The sequence below is a fragment of the Balaenoptera acutorostrata genome, chromosome 12 (genome assembly GCF_949987535.1).
Source record: "Balaenoptera acutorostrata chromosome 12, mBalAcu1.1, whole genome shotgun sequence".
Lineage (NCBI taxonomy): Eukaryota > Metazoa > Chordata > Mammalia > Artiodactyla > Balaenopteridae > Balaenoptera > Balaenoptera acutorostrata.
Window position 1 is genome coordinate 39,913,550 of NC_080075.1, and position 16,004 is coordinate 39,929,553.

At 37.5% G+C, this 16,004-nt stretch overlaps 1 protein-coding gene across 1 annotated transcript in view; it reads left to right on the forward strand.

Annotated features, from left to right (window-relative positions):
* Nucleotides 1–16,004, forward strand: part of WDPCP (WD repeat containing planar cell polarity effector) — a 360,469-nt gene that overhangs the window by 131,564 nt on the left and 212,901 nt on the right. Inside the window, exon 8 of the mRNA XM_028168397.2 lies at nt 13,906–14,020. Within this exon, the coding sequence (XP_028024198.2) occupies nt 13,906–14,020 (115 nt within the window). The remainder of the gene's footprint in view (nt 1–13,905; nt 14,021–16,004) is intronic.

Below are 16,004 nucleotides of genomic sequence, written 5' to 3' on the forward strand. Positions count from 1 at the left end.
AGTGTTTGAAATGCCTGTTAGATACTCAAGTAGAGAAGTCAGTAGACAATTGGTTATAGGAATGTGTAGTTTAGAGAAGGGCCTGGGCTGGAGAGAGAAATTTGGGAGGCAGCAACAGAGATGGTATTAAAGCCAAGAAATCAGTGAAGATCACCAAGGGAGTGAGTGTAGATAGAGAACTAGAGGAGGCAGAAGGGCAGAGCTCTGGGATGCTCCAGCGTTGGGGATTGGAGAGAGAGAAAGGGAGAGATGGAGAAAGGAGACGAATAAGGAGTAGCCAGAGAGGTAGAGCACACTGAAGGGAATGTGGTGCCCTGGAAACTAGGTTTCAGGAAGAAAGTTGAGTGTTGCTGGTATGTAGCATACCAGTAACAAGTTGCCTGAGATTGACTATCAGATGGAGTAGCATGGAGGTCATTGGTGACCTAGATTAGAGCAGGGTCGATAGATGGTATGGGCAGAAGCCTGACTGGAATGTATTTAAGGGAAAATGGGAGGAAAGAAATTAGGGCTTTAAAACATCAGAAAGGATTACATTATAAAGGAAAATGGAGAAGTAAGTCAGGAGCTTGAGAGAGAGGTGGGGTTAAAAGAGGTTTTTGTTTCTTTTTTTAGATGCAAGAAATAACATCTATTCCTGTTGGTAAGCTAATGGGAGTAGTACAGTCGATGCAGAAAAGGGAAGAATTAGTTGCTGGAGTAATGTTAACCAAAAACCACTTAATAAAGGGAAAGGGGATGAAAAGTAGGTTCCTGGTACCTGTTGATGTCATGGAGCTGTCTTTTCAGCCATGGACTGCTTAAAGCCATATTTCTTGTTCTGTGAGGAAGAACAAACTTCCATTTGGTTAAGTAATGACTTTTTTTTTAAGGTTTCTATTACGTGCACCTGAATGCAGTTCTAAGTGACACAACGTATTTAGAAACATGATGGTAGAACCAGGAGAAATTACCAAGAGTTGAAATGGTTACATTTGAGAGTGGGATGAGAGGCTGTGGTGGGATAAGGCAGTAAACAGCTGCTTTAATTTTAAGTATTCTTTGACATTTTAACAATTTATATGTGTATTTCTTTAATTGAAATACTTTTTAAACATGCCCAGAGTGCTTCTGAGAAGCAGATGTCAAGATAGTACTAGAACAGCAAGTGATTTATGGGGAGATGTGAAAGATAAAGGGGAAGGAAGCAGGTAGAAGAGCCTTTTGACTGTGATGCTGGTCTGAGCCCTGAGCGATGAGGAGAAAGGACTGGGTATAAGGAGCCTCAGGCTGCAGCATGGTGTTCAGAAAATTTCAGCCACAGGAGAGTCCCTGAGTCACAGCTGCTTATTAGAGGAGTCCCCTGTTGGACTAGTACCACACCAGGCTCAGCCATTGGCTAATAGCCACCTAGGGAATATTTGGTCTTGGTCAGTCAACTGTGTTCCCAGCATTCGTTCCTCCTGAAGGAGCTCTGAGTGATGCATGCCCATGGCCGTCACACCCACAAAGGTTTATATTAAGAATAAGAATGCGTATCTGTATGTTTGCATACACACAGTACTATACCTGAGTAATCTTAATGTTCAGCTAGCCAGTTTAATATCATGCCCTAATAATTACTCTTTTAGGGAAAAAAATCATTCCTTTCCAGGAAAAATAGAAAGAAAATTTACATTGTATCTTGACTAATTCAATCCAAAGTTTGATGGTCTATGATAATTCATCAATACGTTAGCTATTTACTCTTAAATATACAGTAATATATGGACCCAGTTTTAGAACACGGTTATGACACAAAGAAAATTTTTATCTTCTTCATAATAATGTATCTTTGTGTCATCAATCAGCATTTCCTTCCTGTTCTTTTCATAAATGGTCCTTTCTTTTCTTTTATTAATTGTTTTCATTTAAAAACATTTCTTTGAAGAAACTCATAATTCCCTGCCTCTGCCCTTGGCATTTGGGTCTAATAATGTTTTGGAAGCTTCAAGATATTTTGCCACAAAGGAAGCCAGTTCAGGACTATGAATTTCCTCCGTATATCCAGTTATAGTTAATAGTAAATATGTTTAAAGCTAAATGAGTTCAAAATCTGAGTAATCTAATGACTCTCATTGATTTTCATGTGTATTTTACAAAATGGAAACAAACACATGCCAGACATGTATGTACTTTATAAAGGGAGAGTAAAGTTTTACATCGATAGCTAGCTAATGAGAAGACTTTTAGTGCATTATATTTGAGTCCTTGTACTTAATTTTTATATAAAAACTTAAAATATGACCTACTTCAAATTTAGAACTTTGTATTAGATGCACAGTTTGGAATGTGCCAATTAGAAATGTACATATAAACTCAGTATATATGGTTGGGTGTGAGAACCCAGCAACTTTACATTCATGATATTTGAGAATATTATGTTATAGATATGCCAAAATAGCTGATAGAGAAAACACATCAAGTGCTTTTGCCAAATTGTGATTTATACCCCTTATTTTAAAAAATAAAGTTAAAAAATAAAACTATTAGGTTAGCATTTATACTACTTAAGTGACTATGAAATTAAAGGCAGCTGCAACTATGCTTCTTATAAAATAGTGTTGAATGTAAAATATTCACAGTGGCTTTCCACAGTGAAGTACCTATCATTTGGTAGTCCCCTTGGTCTAAGTAGAATCCTAGGTTGAATTGTGAGATCTCAGTTGCCACTGTGTGCCAAACATATAAATCTCTATCTGTATCCATCCTTCTGCCATAATAGAGGAACAATCTCTACTCCTGTTTAAAGCCAAGCATTCCACCTAGACCCACAGTTCTCAAACTGTGCACTGATGCACCCTGGGAATTGCAGTGAATTCACAGGAGTCCTGCAGGATATTTTAAAATTTCAAGAAAAACACAAGACTGCTGCTGGATTCTACACAAACAAGTAGCTCCAGGTAGAGCAGATTTTCAACATTAGAACACACTAAATTCCTTTTGAGGAGGTCATATCTATATGAAGCTGGTTTTTTAGAGCTTGCTGTGATAAAAAGCAAGTACCACACAAGAATTAACATAGAACACAATGAGGGTTAGGGTTTCCAGTCTGATTCCAAGGTTTGAGAAGTTGTGTAGTGCCCAACTTCTAATAGTGCACACATCCCATTAGTAAGTAATGTGGTTATTTAGGAATTAAATAAAAATATTTTTCTTTCAATCTCTGTGTGTTATGTTTTCAAATGGCTACCAAGTTGTTGGGATATAAATACTTAAATTGTTTGAATTCTGTTATTTCTTTTGGACTAGGAACCATAAAAATTTCTGAGACACAAAGGGTGCCGTGAACTGAGAAAGTTTGGGAGCCTCTGGCATAGAGTTGGATCCCATTCCTTCTGGCCTTCTCAGAACCCCACATGATTGTCCCTTCTCTTACTGGTGGAAAGTGCAAACTGCTCCATTCTTCTTGGTATCAAATCTTGGCTTATTAGCCGTGTGACTTTGGGGAAGTTACTTCACCTGCTTGTGCCAGAGTTCACTTAACTATAAAATGAATATAAAAATACCTAACTCATAGGTTTATTATAAGAATTAAGTAAGTTAATATATTTAAAATGCTTAGAAACAGTTCTTGCCACAGATACCTGCTTTTTAAAAATAATCCTTTCTGTGTCAACTGGACCTTTCCAGTTACCTTAAAAATTTTTTTTAAATGTTTGTTTATTTATTTGGCTGTGTTGGGTCTTAGTTGCGGCACATGGGATCTAGTTCCCTGACCAGGGATCAAACCTGGGCCCCTTACATTGGGAGCACAGTCTTAAATTAACCGCCAGACCACCAGGGAAGTCCCAAACTTGAAATTTTTTAATTAAACAAAATTTTTATTGTAAAAAACACATAAAATTTACCATCTTAACACATCTTTAACTGTACAGTTTGGTAGCATTAAGTATATTCACATTGTTGTGAAACATGTCCAGAACTTTTTCATTTTGCAAAACTGAAACTCTACCCTTTAAATGACAACTCCGTTTACCCCTACCCCCAGCCCCTGGCAACCATCATTCTACTCTCTGCTTCCATGAGTTTGACTATTTTAGCTACCTCATGTAAGTGGAACCATGCAGTATTTGTCCTTCTGTGACTAGCTTATTTCACTTAGCATAATATCCTCATGGTTCATCCATGTTGTAGCATGTGACAGAATTGTCTTCCTTTTTAACGCTGAATAATATTCCACTGGATGTATGTACCACATTATGTTTATCCATTCATCTGTTGCTGGACATGTGGATTGTTTCCTTCTCTTCGCTATTGTGAATAATGCTGCTGTGAACATGGGTGTACAAATAGCTCTTGAAGACCCTGCTTTCATTTCTTTTGCTTATATACCCACAAATGGGATTGCTGAATCAGATGATAGTTTTATTTTTAATTTTTTTGAGGAACCTCCTGTTTTTCATAGCTGCACCATTTCAACCCCTCCAACAGTACAGAAGGGTTCCAGTTTCTCCATATCTTCACCAACACTTGTTATTTTTTTGTTTTTTGGGGTTTTTTTTTTGTTCTTTTTTTTTTGATAGTTGCTATTTTGTGGGTATGAGGTGATATCTCATTGTGGTTTTGATAGGCATTTTTCTAAAGATTAGTGATGTTGAGCATCTTTTCATATGCTTGTTGGCCATTTGTATATCATCTTTGGAGCAATGTCCATTCAAGTCCTTTGCCCATTTGTTAATTGGGTTTTTTGATTTTTTTGTTGTTGTTATAGGAGTTTTAAAAAGTATATTTTGGATATTAATCTCTTGTCAGATATATGATTTGCAAATACTTTCTCCCACTCTGTAGGTTGCCTTTTCACTCTGTTAATTGTGTCCTCTGATGCACAAAAGTTTTAAAGTTTTATGTAGTCACATTTGTCTATTTTTGCTTTTAGTGTCATATCTAAGAAATCATTTTCAAATCCAACGTTATGAAGCTTTTCCCCTATGGTTTCTTCAAGGAGTTTTATGGTTTTGGGTCTGAGTCCAGGTCTTTAATCCATTTTGAGTTAATTTTTGTGTATGGTGTAAGGTAAGGGTCCATCTTCACTCTTTTGCATGTGGATATCCAGTTTTCCCAGCACCATTTGTTGAAGAGACTGTTCTTTCCCTATTGAGTGGTCTTGGCTCTTGTTGAAGATCATTTGAAGATCATATTTGTGAGGGTATATTTCTGGGCTCTCTATTCTGTTCCATTGGCTTGTAGATCTGTCTTTTGATAGTACCGTACTATTTTGATTATTGTGGCTTTATAATATGTCTTGAAATCAGGGAGTTTGAGAACTTTCTTCTTTTTCAAAATCGTTTTTGCTATTTGGAATTCTTTGAGATTCCTGGTCAACTTAAATAGGCTCTACTCTTTTCTATTTAAACAAATAAACACAATTAGTATTCATCTCAGGTACCACCATGTCTTATCCATTTCCTTCAGAATCAAATTTCTCAAAAGAATTTCTGTTTGGAGTCTCCATTTCTCTATTGCTCACTCAGCATTTAACCAACTTCAGCTATACTTTTCTCATGATTACACTGAAAACCTTTTACACTGAGATTACAAAAAACCCTCTGTATCACTAAATCCAATAGACTTTTTTTTTAAAGCATCATCTTAAATACACAGGAGGATTCAACACTACTGACCACTCCAGTGTTCTTGAAATACTTTTTTCTTTTAGTTCTTGATGACACTTTGCTCTTCTAATTTTCTTCCTACCTCTCCAGCATTCTTCTCTGTGTCCTTTTCAGGCCTATGCTTCTTTCCCCTGTCCTTGAATGTTAGGGTTCCTCAAGGCCTAATTCTAAGCCCTCTCCTCTTTACTCTGAACTCCTGGGTTATCAGATATATATTCATAGCTTCAGTGCCCCCCACCTGATGGATGAATTACTCAAGGGATTAAATTATAGATAAGAAGGCTGATTGGTTAGCCGAGAATTAGAACAAAAGCAAGGAGGTGTTCTTACAGGATATTTCTATCAGGCTATGGTTAGGGCTCTGACTTGCCCTTGGGCTTTTTCTTTCTTGACAACTGGCATTAGTTATCAGAGTCATATCCCTGAACAGAGTTACAGGCATTTGGTACAGGCTTCCTCCAGGCTCTGATCTGAACTGTGCACTGCCCACCACTCCATTTAAAATATCTGACCTGGTCCTCATTTGTTACCTTTTCTTTATGAGAAAAGTGTTGATTAGATTTTGAGAAGCTTCCAAATCATCTGCTTGTTGGAGACATGGAAAACACCTTTGCTTCCACAGCAACTCGTTTACAGGTGCTTTGTTCAGGTGAGCCTCCATGGAACTGGCTAACATACACAGGTGCAACAACCACAGTGTCTCCAGACATTGCCAAATGTCACCTGCTGGCCAGAATCATCCCCACACTTGAGAACCACTGGTTTAGAGGGAAGCTGGTTTAGGTTGAAGAAGGAGCTGGAGAGAAGAAAACCCGATGGGCTACTGCATGGAAATCAACTGAGTGAGAGTTAAAGGATATTAGTTCCTAAGCGGGCCGGTTGGGGGGGACATAGGATTTGTCCTATGTCTTGGTCTCTACTTCTCCACTAATTATGAGACATTCAGTTAGTTGCTTTACCCTTCTGATTGTGAATTAGTATGAGGATTAACCTTGTTACTATTATTTTTTAACTTACGTACTTACTATGTACCAGAGTTGTACTGGCATTTCATATGAATTATAGAGATGGTGTGTATTAAAGTCCTGTAAATTATAAGATTTTGTACAAAAGTAATGTGCTGTCCTGTTCATTTCTTACCACTGTTTTTATCCTTTAGATCCTTAAAACTACTGGCAAATACAAGATTTACCTTTGTACCATGTTCTTTTGTGAATTTCATAAAATATTGTATTTTCTAAGAACAATCACTTATTTTACATAATTATTTTATATATATACATATATATAAAAGAGCTGGATTTAAAATTACATTAGGGATTAAAATGTAGCATCACTCATTTTATACTGAGAATAAGTGAGAAGATGAGATTTTGTAATTTGAAATAGATTTAGCAGGCAAATTTCCAGGAATGTATCTGCTCCATATGTTGAATAACATCACAGAAATCTTTAGGAAACCCCATTGTTAGCACTTCTCTATCTAGAAAAGAATATATGTTTGTTTCTTGTCCTTTTGTTTCTTTTCCTTAGTCAATTCCCTATAGTGAGTCAATTAAATTTTTTTTCTTATTCTTGTCTTAACTACATTCACTTTTGTCTCTCTACTTTAATGGATTAGTCAGGCATGATTTCCCTGTATACTCAATAATGTTTGCTGAATGAAGGAATAAATTACAGAAAACATGTTTTCTCTCTTCCAGCAGGTTATCTGTTAAAATGATCAGTGACCCTACCTTTCATTATAGATTTCCTCAATGTAGAATTGTTTGTCTGTCTATAGTTCTGAGTTTCTCCAGAATTTATCCCATGGATTGGATTGGGGGCAGGGTTGAGGGAGGTATTGGGTCTCAGCCTGATGCAAATTCACTGGACCTCCAGAGGAATGGTTTATAATATTGATACTTTAAATATTTGCTTCAACCCTAGAATTCACTCCAAGGGTCATAATACTTTGTTGCCTCTCTGGATTGTAGTGTTTAGCACCTGCTGTCTCCCACGTCTCCTGATGATTTCATGGGATCAGTCTTGGCTGCCTGTCCATGACTTACCTCTCAAATGATGGATTGAACCTATCACCCAGTGTTGATTTCTAGTACTGATCCTGCATGCCTTTACTTTTCACTTCTCCCCAGATGTGATAATAATCACATGATCTGGGGGGGAGTTTCCTTAGCCAATGAGAATACTGAATTCAATTAAATTGCTGCGATCACCATTATAAAATAGCTCATTCACAGTTATTTACTGCACCAGTTCTTCAATACTTGAGACCATGATGTATCGGTCAATACATGATGTATGATGTAATATTTCTCTTCTTTATGGCTACTAAACTGCCTCTTCTAGGAAGCAGTCATCTGTCTTAACCAAAATCTCCACTTCTCTGAGATGAGATTTTCCGCCGTATTCTACGCATAGTCTACCAATACATGCCTGCATCATTCACCAATGTATCCCCGTCTGTATACTTGGCATATATAGGAGGCACTCGCATATTTTTGATCTACTGAGTGAATGAAACTCGGATTCTTGTGGATTCTTGTGGTTGCTTAAGTTTTGTTTTGCTTAATGATGTCATCTGGTAAAATTTTCTCTTTCCTTTCCCAGTTCCATTTCACTTCTAATTAAGTACTCAACATAAGGTTAAGAGAAACCAATTTGAAGAACCATCTGAATATCATGGGAATCATTTCTTAGTTTCTTAAAGAGAAAGCACACCTCTCTGGTTATGAGCTTATTGAAGAAAATGAGAAGGAAAAAATTATAAAAGCAATAGGAAGAAACATGGTCAGAGCAGAACTAGCAAGGAAGATACTTCCTGTCTGACAGGGTATCAGAGAAAAGGAAAAGTTTCAGTTCCTATTTTGCCTTAGTCATCTTCTGCACAAGGAATGACATTAAAATTGGAACAATGTTGGGAAATCCCATGGGCTCTCTCATTTATTCACCCTGTGGATCTCTTCTCAAACTCAGATGTGCTCTGGAGGTGTCTCCCTTTGCTTCTTTGTCTGCTCTTTTTCATTTTCTGAGCTGTTGAATTCTCCAGTTCCTTGTAGTGGAGTAGGACAGTATCTTGGTGCCCTTTTTCCTTCTTGTCCTGCCAAATCTTACATAGGCTTTTTCCATTTTGGAGAGCTTAAGAACTAACTTTTTGGGGAAACAGGTGGAGATACTTTCCTGTCTGGGCTAGAATATTCTTTTCCTGAGATTCAGACTTTTTTTCCCCCCCCTAATTCTGGTTATCGCCATTACTATATCCAGGAATATCTTTGGCACCAGTACTTGGAAACCTTATGCTTCCCCACAGGTTGTTTTATAAAAATGCATTAATTAATTTATTAATTTGTTTATACCTTCTTATTCCAAAATCTGGTGTTAGGGATACTTCTAGGACACAAGACATTTGGAAATCTGAAATGATGGACATACCTTGATCCTAATGAGTACCCACACTAGGTGTCAATAGAGGACTAACCTGATCTTTTTTTTTTTAAAGAAATTCACGTTCTTTTATTTATTTATTTATTTACTTATGGCTGTGTTGGGTCTTCGTTTCTGTGCGAGGGCTTTCTCTAGCTGTGGCACGCGGGGACCACTCTTCATCGCGGTGCGCAGGCCTCTCACTGTCGCGGCCTCTCTTGTTGCGGGGCACAGGCTCCAGACGCGCAGGCTCAGTAATTGTGGCTCACGGGCCCAGTTGCTCCGCGGCATGTGGGATCTTCCCAGACCAGGGCTCGAACCCGTGTCCCCTGCATTGGCAGGCAGACTCTCAACCACTGCGCCACCAGGGAAGCCCTAACCTGATCTTTTAACACCTCTAAAGATTGGAATGTCCCAGAGCTCAGACCTTGGACCTCTTTCTCTCTTTCCACTTCTTTTTTTCTTCTTAAGCAACAGAAATTTATTTTCTCACAGTTCTAGAAGCTAGAAGTCTAAGGCCAAGGTGTTGTGAGGGTTGGTTTCTGATGAGGCCTCTCTGCCTTACTTGTAAACAGCCATCTTCTTACTTCGTTGCCATATGGCCTTTTCTCTGTGTGTGCACATGGAAAGAGAGAGCCCTCTTGTGTCTCTTCCTCTTATAAGGACACCAGTCAAATTAGATTAGGGCCCCACCCTTATGATCTCTCCACTCATTTTTTAAGGAGAGCTTATTCAGTTCCATAACTTTAAACACTACCTTTACATTGTTGATGACTCCCAAATATAATCTCCAGCCACCACTTCACCCTGAACTTCAGACTACTTGATGTCTCTACTTATATGTCCATAGACACCTTAAACTTAACATGTCCACACCAAACCCTCGATTCCCCCAAGCTAAATTTACTTCTCCTCAAGTGTTTCCTATCTCGGTAAACGTAGTTGCTCAGCCCAAAAACCTTTGAGTTTTTCTCTTGTATGCCACATCCAATTCTTCAGCAAGTCCCCTTTAAAATGTCTCAAATCTATCGACATACTGTTTCCTCTAGCATTGCCATTCTAGTTCAAGCCGTCATCTTCTCTCACCCGGACCACTGCAATAGCCTCCTAATGGTCTCCCTGCTTTTACTCTTGCCCTGATCCCTCTTTAAAACATAAATTATAATTCTCTGCTGCTTAAAACCCTATGGCTTCTCATCAGAAACGTGCAGTGTAACCTGGCCCCTGACTACCTCGCTAATTTCATCCTCTGACTATCCCTCTCACTCACTCCCCACAAGCCACTCTGGCCTACCTTTCCTCAGTTGTCCCAGGCACATTCTAACCTCAGAGTTTTTGCATTTGCTGTTCTCTGCCTCAAACTCCCTTTCTCCAAATAATCATATCACTTGTTCTTTCACTTCATTAGGATCTGTACTCAAATGTCATCTCCTCAGAGAGGCCTTTATACTTCTTTATTAGTCATTTACTTAAAACAGCATCCTCCTAAAGCCTCCATCCGTATTGTGCTTTATTTTTCTCTGTAGTTCTTATTGCTTTCTGACATTATTTTAAAACTATTTTTTGTTCTCTGTGTCCACACTCAAATGCAAGCTCTCTGAACGGAGGTAGGGCAAGGGCATTGTCTGTTTTGTTCAATGCTGTATCTTCAGCACCTAGAACAGGGCCTGGCTCATACAAAATACTAAATATTCATTTGTGGAATGAATGAGTGAATGCATTAGTGGCTGCACTCATCCTTTGAGAAAGATTCTGAAGGAATGCCCAAGCTCAGTGGGCAGGATCCACAGTCCCCAAATCACTGCTCCTATCTCCATGTGTATATCAGTTATCTACTGATGTATGTATGCTTTTCTGCTACGCCTTGACACTTCCCCTTCAAATCCTTTCCAGCTTAAGTTCCCTCTTTTACGTACTATCACAGGTGCACTTTCCATCTCCATCCGACAAAAGTGGTCTTTTAGAAGTAATTTTATAACATAACAAGTGCTCATACATAGAAAAAGCAATTTCTATTAGGAGATGAGGGTTAGTTCATGATAATTGTGGTGAGAGCACAAAATAACAACAAATTTGGGACTTGGACAAATTAAATTCCATAGTCCTGAAGGAACTTGCACATATCTTGGAGACAGTATCCTTGTTAAGTCAGAGCAAATAGGAAAGGTGACAAAAGATTGTAGTGGTTATAACTCACCTGGAGTCTAGTGTTCCATATCTAACATTGAGCCCAGTCTGGGCACAAGATTTTAAAAAAGAGGAATGTGTTCAGAGATGGTAAATGGTATAGTGAAAACATATGAGTAATGTTTGAATAATAACAATAATTATAATTACAGACATTTACTATGTGCCAGACATTACTCTAAATACTGTTTGTAAATAGTAATTTAATCCTCATCGTATGAAGTAGATATTATTATATCTCATCTCAGAGGAGGAAATGAAGTTACAGAAGTTAAGTAACTCCCTCAAGGTCACACAGCTAGTAAGAGGTAGAGCCAGTGCTGATTTCATTTTGATTTGAGTCCATGTTCTTAACCACTATGTTATTATCTTTTAATATTTAAAAAGAGCACTATTGAAGAGAAACTGGGGCTACTGTAGAAGTTCTTAGAAGGCGGTGTTAGCCTTTACCTCAAGCTCAAGCATTGCCACCTCTTCTCAGTCCCCCAAGTCTACCCAGTATGTATTCTTATAATCGGACCAGTAACACTTTATTACACTTACTTGCTTATATCCCTACCTCTCTCTACTAACCTATATTTAACCTATTTTAAGGGTTATATTTGATTCACTTTTGAGTCACTAAATTTAGTTTAGTGTTTGGCATATAATCAACATTCAGTTTCTGTTGAATGAAAAAAATGAAAGAATGATCTTTAAATTGATTAGAACTTTCCAGTGGTAGAACAGATTTCCTGTAAGGTAATAAGCTTCTGGTCACTGGCAGTTTTCAAGCGTGGGCTGGATGCTTGAAGGATGCTTGTAGGGATGCTGCAGAGGAACTTCCATGTCATGTGGGAGTGGAAGATTAGACCAGGTTTCCTTCTAACTATGAACTATTTGATCCTATGATGTTAATTATGATTCTTTCTCTAAACATTTAGTTAGCACCTCCTATGTGCCTGGCATTGTTCTAGGCACTGAAGATACAAAGATAAAAGTGGCCTTGCTAGTATCCATAAGGAGCTAGTAATCAGTGGATAATGAGGAAAGAGGTGCTTAAGAGTATAGGTATAAAGTTTTAGTAGATAAAAATAAATAGAAAAGGACAGATATTTGAGGTGCTTTGAATAAATGAGGAAGGGAGAAAAAAGCTATTACAAGGGGGAGAACTAGATATGAAAGATGACCCTAAAATTCCCTGAGAAGGGAGAATGTAGGGAGTAAAGACCACATTATATTATTATATATTATGTTATATAATATAATATAATATGTTATATTGTTATGGGGGAATTCCCTAAAAGGGAACTATCAGTGTTTGTCATCAAGGTATATGGCAGGGCTGGATGTAATTCATAATTCAGTAGAGATTAATTAATTTGTGAAGTATTTTGAAATTCTTGGAACAAATGTGCCTTCTTGTATTAGTCTCCCAGACCAATAAAGTTGATTAAATTCTCCTTTCCCCTGCCCTCTGCCCCCTTTGGGGGCATTAACATGAAATGGACAATTCATTAAGTCATGTGGGACCCTTCAGTTTCTTTTCTGATTCATGTGCCTGGAATCTGTTAGACCATAGGGGAGTAATGGTCTTCTTTTTTTTATTAACCTGGTCCCTGATGCTGCTCATCTCTCACACATGTCACAATATGTCTTGTCACAGAATCATCCTCTCTAGCTGGGACATGATGCTTAGGTAGGTGGGGAAGTCCCCTGTTTTGTTTAAAATCATAGTTGTCTTTGGGTTTGGCTGGCATGTTCATGATTAGTTTACTGACAATTGGTTTTTTTCTTTCTATACCATATGCTATTCCATGATTCATCTGCTTTGAGTCTGCTGCCCTGAAGGTGAAACAATTTCTTCCAATGTTGATATTTCATAATCTCATAGATAACAAGCATACACATATGCATAGTCCTTTCAGAAGTTTTAAACATTTGGAGATGAATGAATTATGCTGCCACAAATGGAAAGGAGCAGTATAAAACCATAATGGTGATATCCAGACATCTTCTGTTGGGTGGTTGGGTGAACGCTAATATTAATAAAGCCTGCATACTTTACTGTATCTCTCCTTGAGAAGCTATTTCTGGTATGTGGTATTTATTTGTGAATTTTAACATTTTACTTTAATTGCTTTGATTTACATGTATTTTAATATTTTAGACAAGATCTTTATTTGTAGAAGTGAGGTTTAAATTCCAAATAAATTGTAATACTTGCTGTTAATATTGTAATGATGGCATCTTTTCTCTATTTAATGTGTAGCATTGATTATTCAAAGCTTAAGAAATCTTTTAATTTCTGATATAAATAGTAATCTTTGAAAACATTTCAGTTTAAGACACATCACATTTCTGAATGCAGTGCAAAGCAGTTTTTTCCACACGGTTATTTTCTAAGTATTTAGAAGATTACACTTCTAATAAACATGGACTAAATTCAGTTTCTGCATATAGCACTAATCAGTGCCCTTATTGTGTTGCATCATTTAACCACCTGTATCTTTTTACTCAGAATGTCTGTGATTGTTTTTCGAAGAAGAAAAGCTCTTTATAATTCCATGGTGTAGATGCACATGTAAATATCTGTATAAGTTGTGCATTTGGGGAGAGATTTTTAAAAGATTCTAATTCTCAGTATATCTCCCTCCCCCTCTCCCCCTTTCCCTGGTTTTAGCTTCTCTTTGGTTCAGGTGTGCTGGTGTCCTTAAGCCTTTCCGGGCCGCAGCTGGAGAAAGTGGTGATTGACAGAAGCCTGGTGGGGAAGCTCATCTCAGACACCATCAGTGATGGTAATTACCCCCATGTGCAAATCAATTGCCTACATTAACAGTGGGGCAGGAGAAATAGTGTGTCAACAGGTAGACTAATTATTACCACTGGGGACTTGAAAACACAAGTAATTGCTTGTAATAGCACAGTTACAACCCCTGGGACCCATACAAGTTTTGACTAATATTTAATATCAAAGTTTTTGTCAAGTGTTAGGCTCATATCCTTGAGTATTTTTCACTCTTTGCTTAAAAAAATGTGAACGTATTTTCAAAAGAGGTTTATTTTTTTTTGGTGTGTTGACATTTCAAATATTTTTCATTTTCACATGAATTTTGAATAATAAATAACCCAAATTTGTCAACACAGCCACCAGTAAAAAAAAAAAAAGCAAAAACAAAACCTGTGCTTTGGCTGTTAGGAAGATTCTCTGTTACCAAAGTCTGTGAATACTAACTTTTGAGAGAGTTGGGCAGTATTTATTTATTTATTTATTTATTTATTATTATTTTTTTTAACTTTTTTAAAAAATTTTATTTATTTATTTATTTATTTTTTGGCTCTTCGTTTCTGTGCGAGGGCTTTCTCTAGTTGCGGCAAGCGGGGGCCACTCTTCATCGCGGTGCGCGGGCCTCTCACCATCGCGGCCTCTCTTGTTGCGGAGCACAGGCTCCAGACGCGCAGACTCAGTAGGTGTGGCTCACGGGCCTAGTTGCTCCGCGGCATGTGGGATCTTCCCAGACCAGGGCTCGAACCCGTGTCCCCTGCATTGGCAGGCAGATTCTCAACCACTGCGCCACCAGGGAAGCCCTGGGCAGTATTTATAAATATCAAAAATCAATGCCAAATATACTAGATAAATCTGAATCCCATTAAGTGATACCACAATCAGTACATAATTGCTACAAAGCACATAAAAAAAGACTTTAAGCCAGTAATTGAAAAAGTAGGGTACTGACATTTATTAATCCCTAAAAGGCTCTATGCTGTGCTAACCTATGTATGTCATTTAATTAAAAAAACGATTCCTTCTAAGGTATAGTTATTTCCATTTTATGGATAAGGAAATTGAAGCTGTAATACTAAGGAACATGACCACCAATGAGATATTAAGGACTAGCCCAAAAATGACTGGGTTGAGATTTGAACCCAGGTTCTGGCTGCAAAGCCCATTTTCTTTGCACTACAGTGTGCTGACTCCTAAAGTTTTAAGATTATGTTGTTTAATTCAAGGTAAAAAAATAGTCTAAGAAACAGATTGCATTATCATTAGAGATTGAAAATTGTCAGTATCTTAAATTGAATAATCAAAGGAAAGTGTGATCTAATGGAAAGGACAGAGGTTAGATTACAGAAACCTTCCTTCTGCTGTGTGTGCTCACTAGCTATCTCTGAATAAATCAGACACAATTTCATAGAGAAAAGCACTCTGCAGGATGGCTATCATTAGCCATATACCTGATAATGAAAGCTGGGGTTAGGGTTATAAGTGTGCCATTTCCTTTTCCTTATAGGATCATGGTGCTAAGGAAGCTTCCCTATGGAAGAGGTTCCATTTTCATATGTCTAATAATTGACCCCTTCATTGACACTGCAAATAAAATAGTGGCTGTGATGATTTTGTCATATTGATTCTCCTCCATAAGAATTAAAAGGAGACTTCCAACACTATTCATGTCGCTGAGATATCTTTTTTCACTTGTTTCTTTTATTTATACCACAAATGATACACTCTCATGAGACCATGATAACAATGTGATTTCTTGGCAGTTCTCCAGATTCTCCTGTAATTGTGTAGATATACTGTTGGTTACTGCTTGCACAGTCAGGATATGGAAGTAAAGAAAAATATATAAAACATTCAATAATTTCTTTATGCTGGGAACAATATTAAACATTTCTCAAATTCCTACTGTATGTTTTTATCAACAATTTTTATAACATTAATGGCCCTTTATGTAACCTATGAATATTAATTATTTACCTGTGTGCTTTAAAAATAAA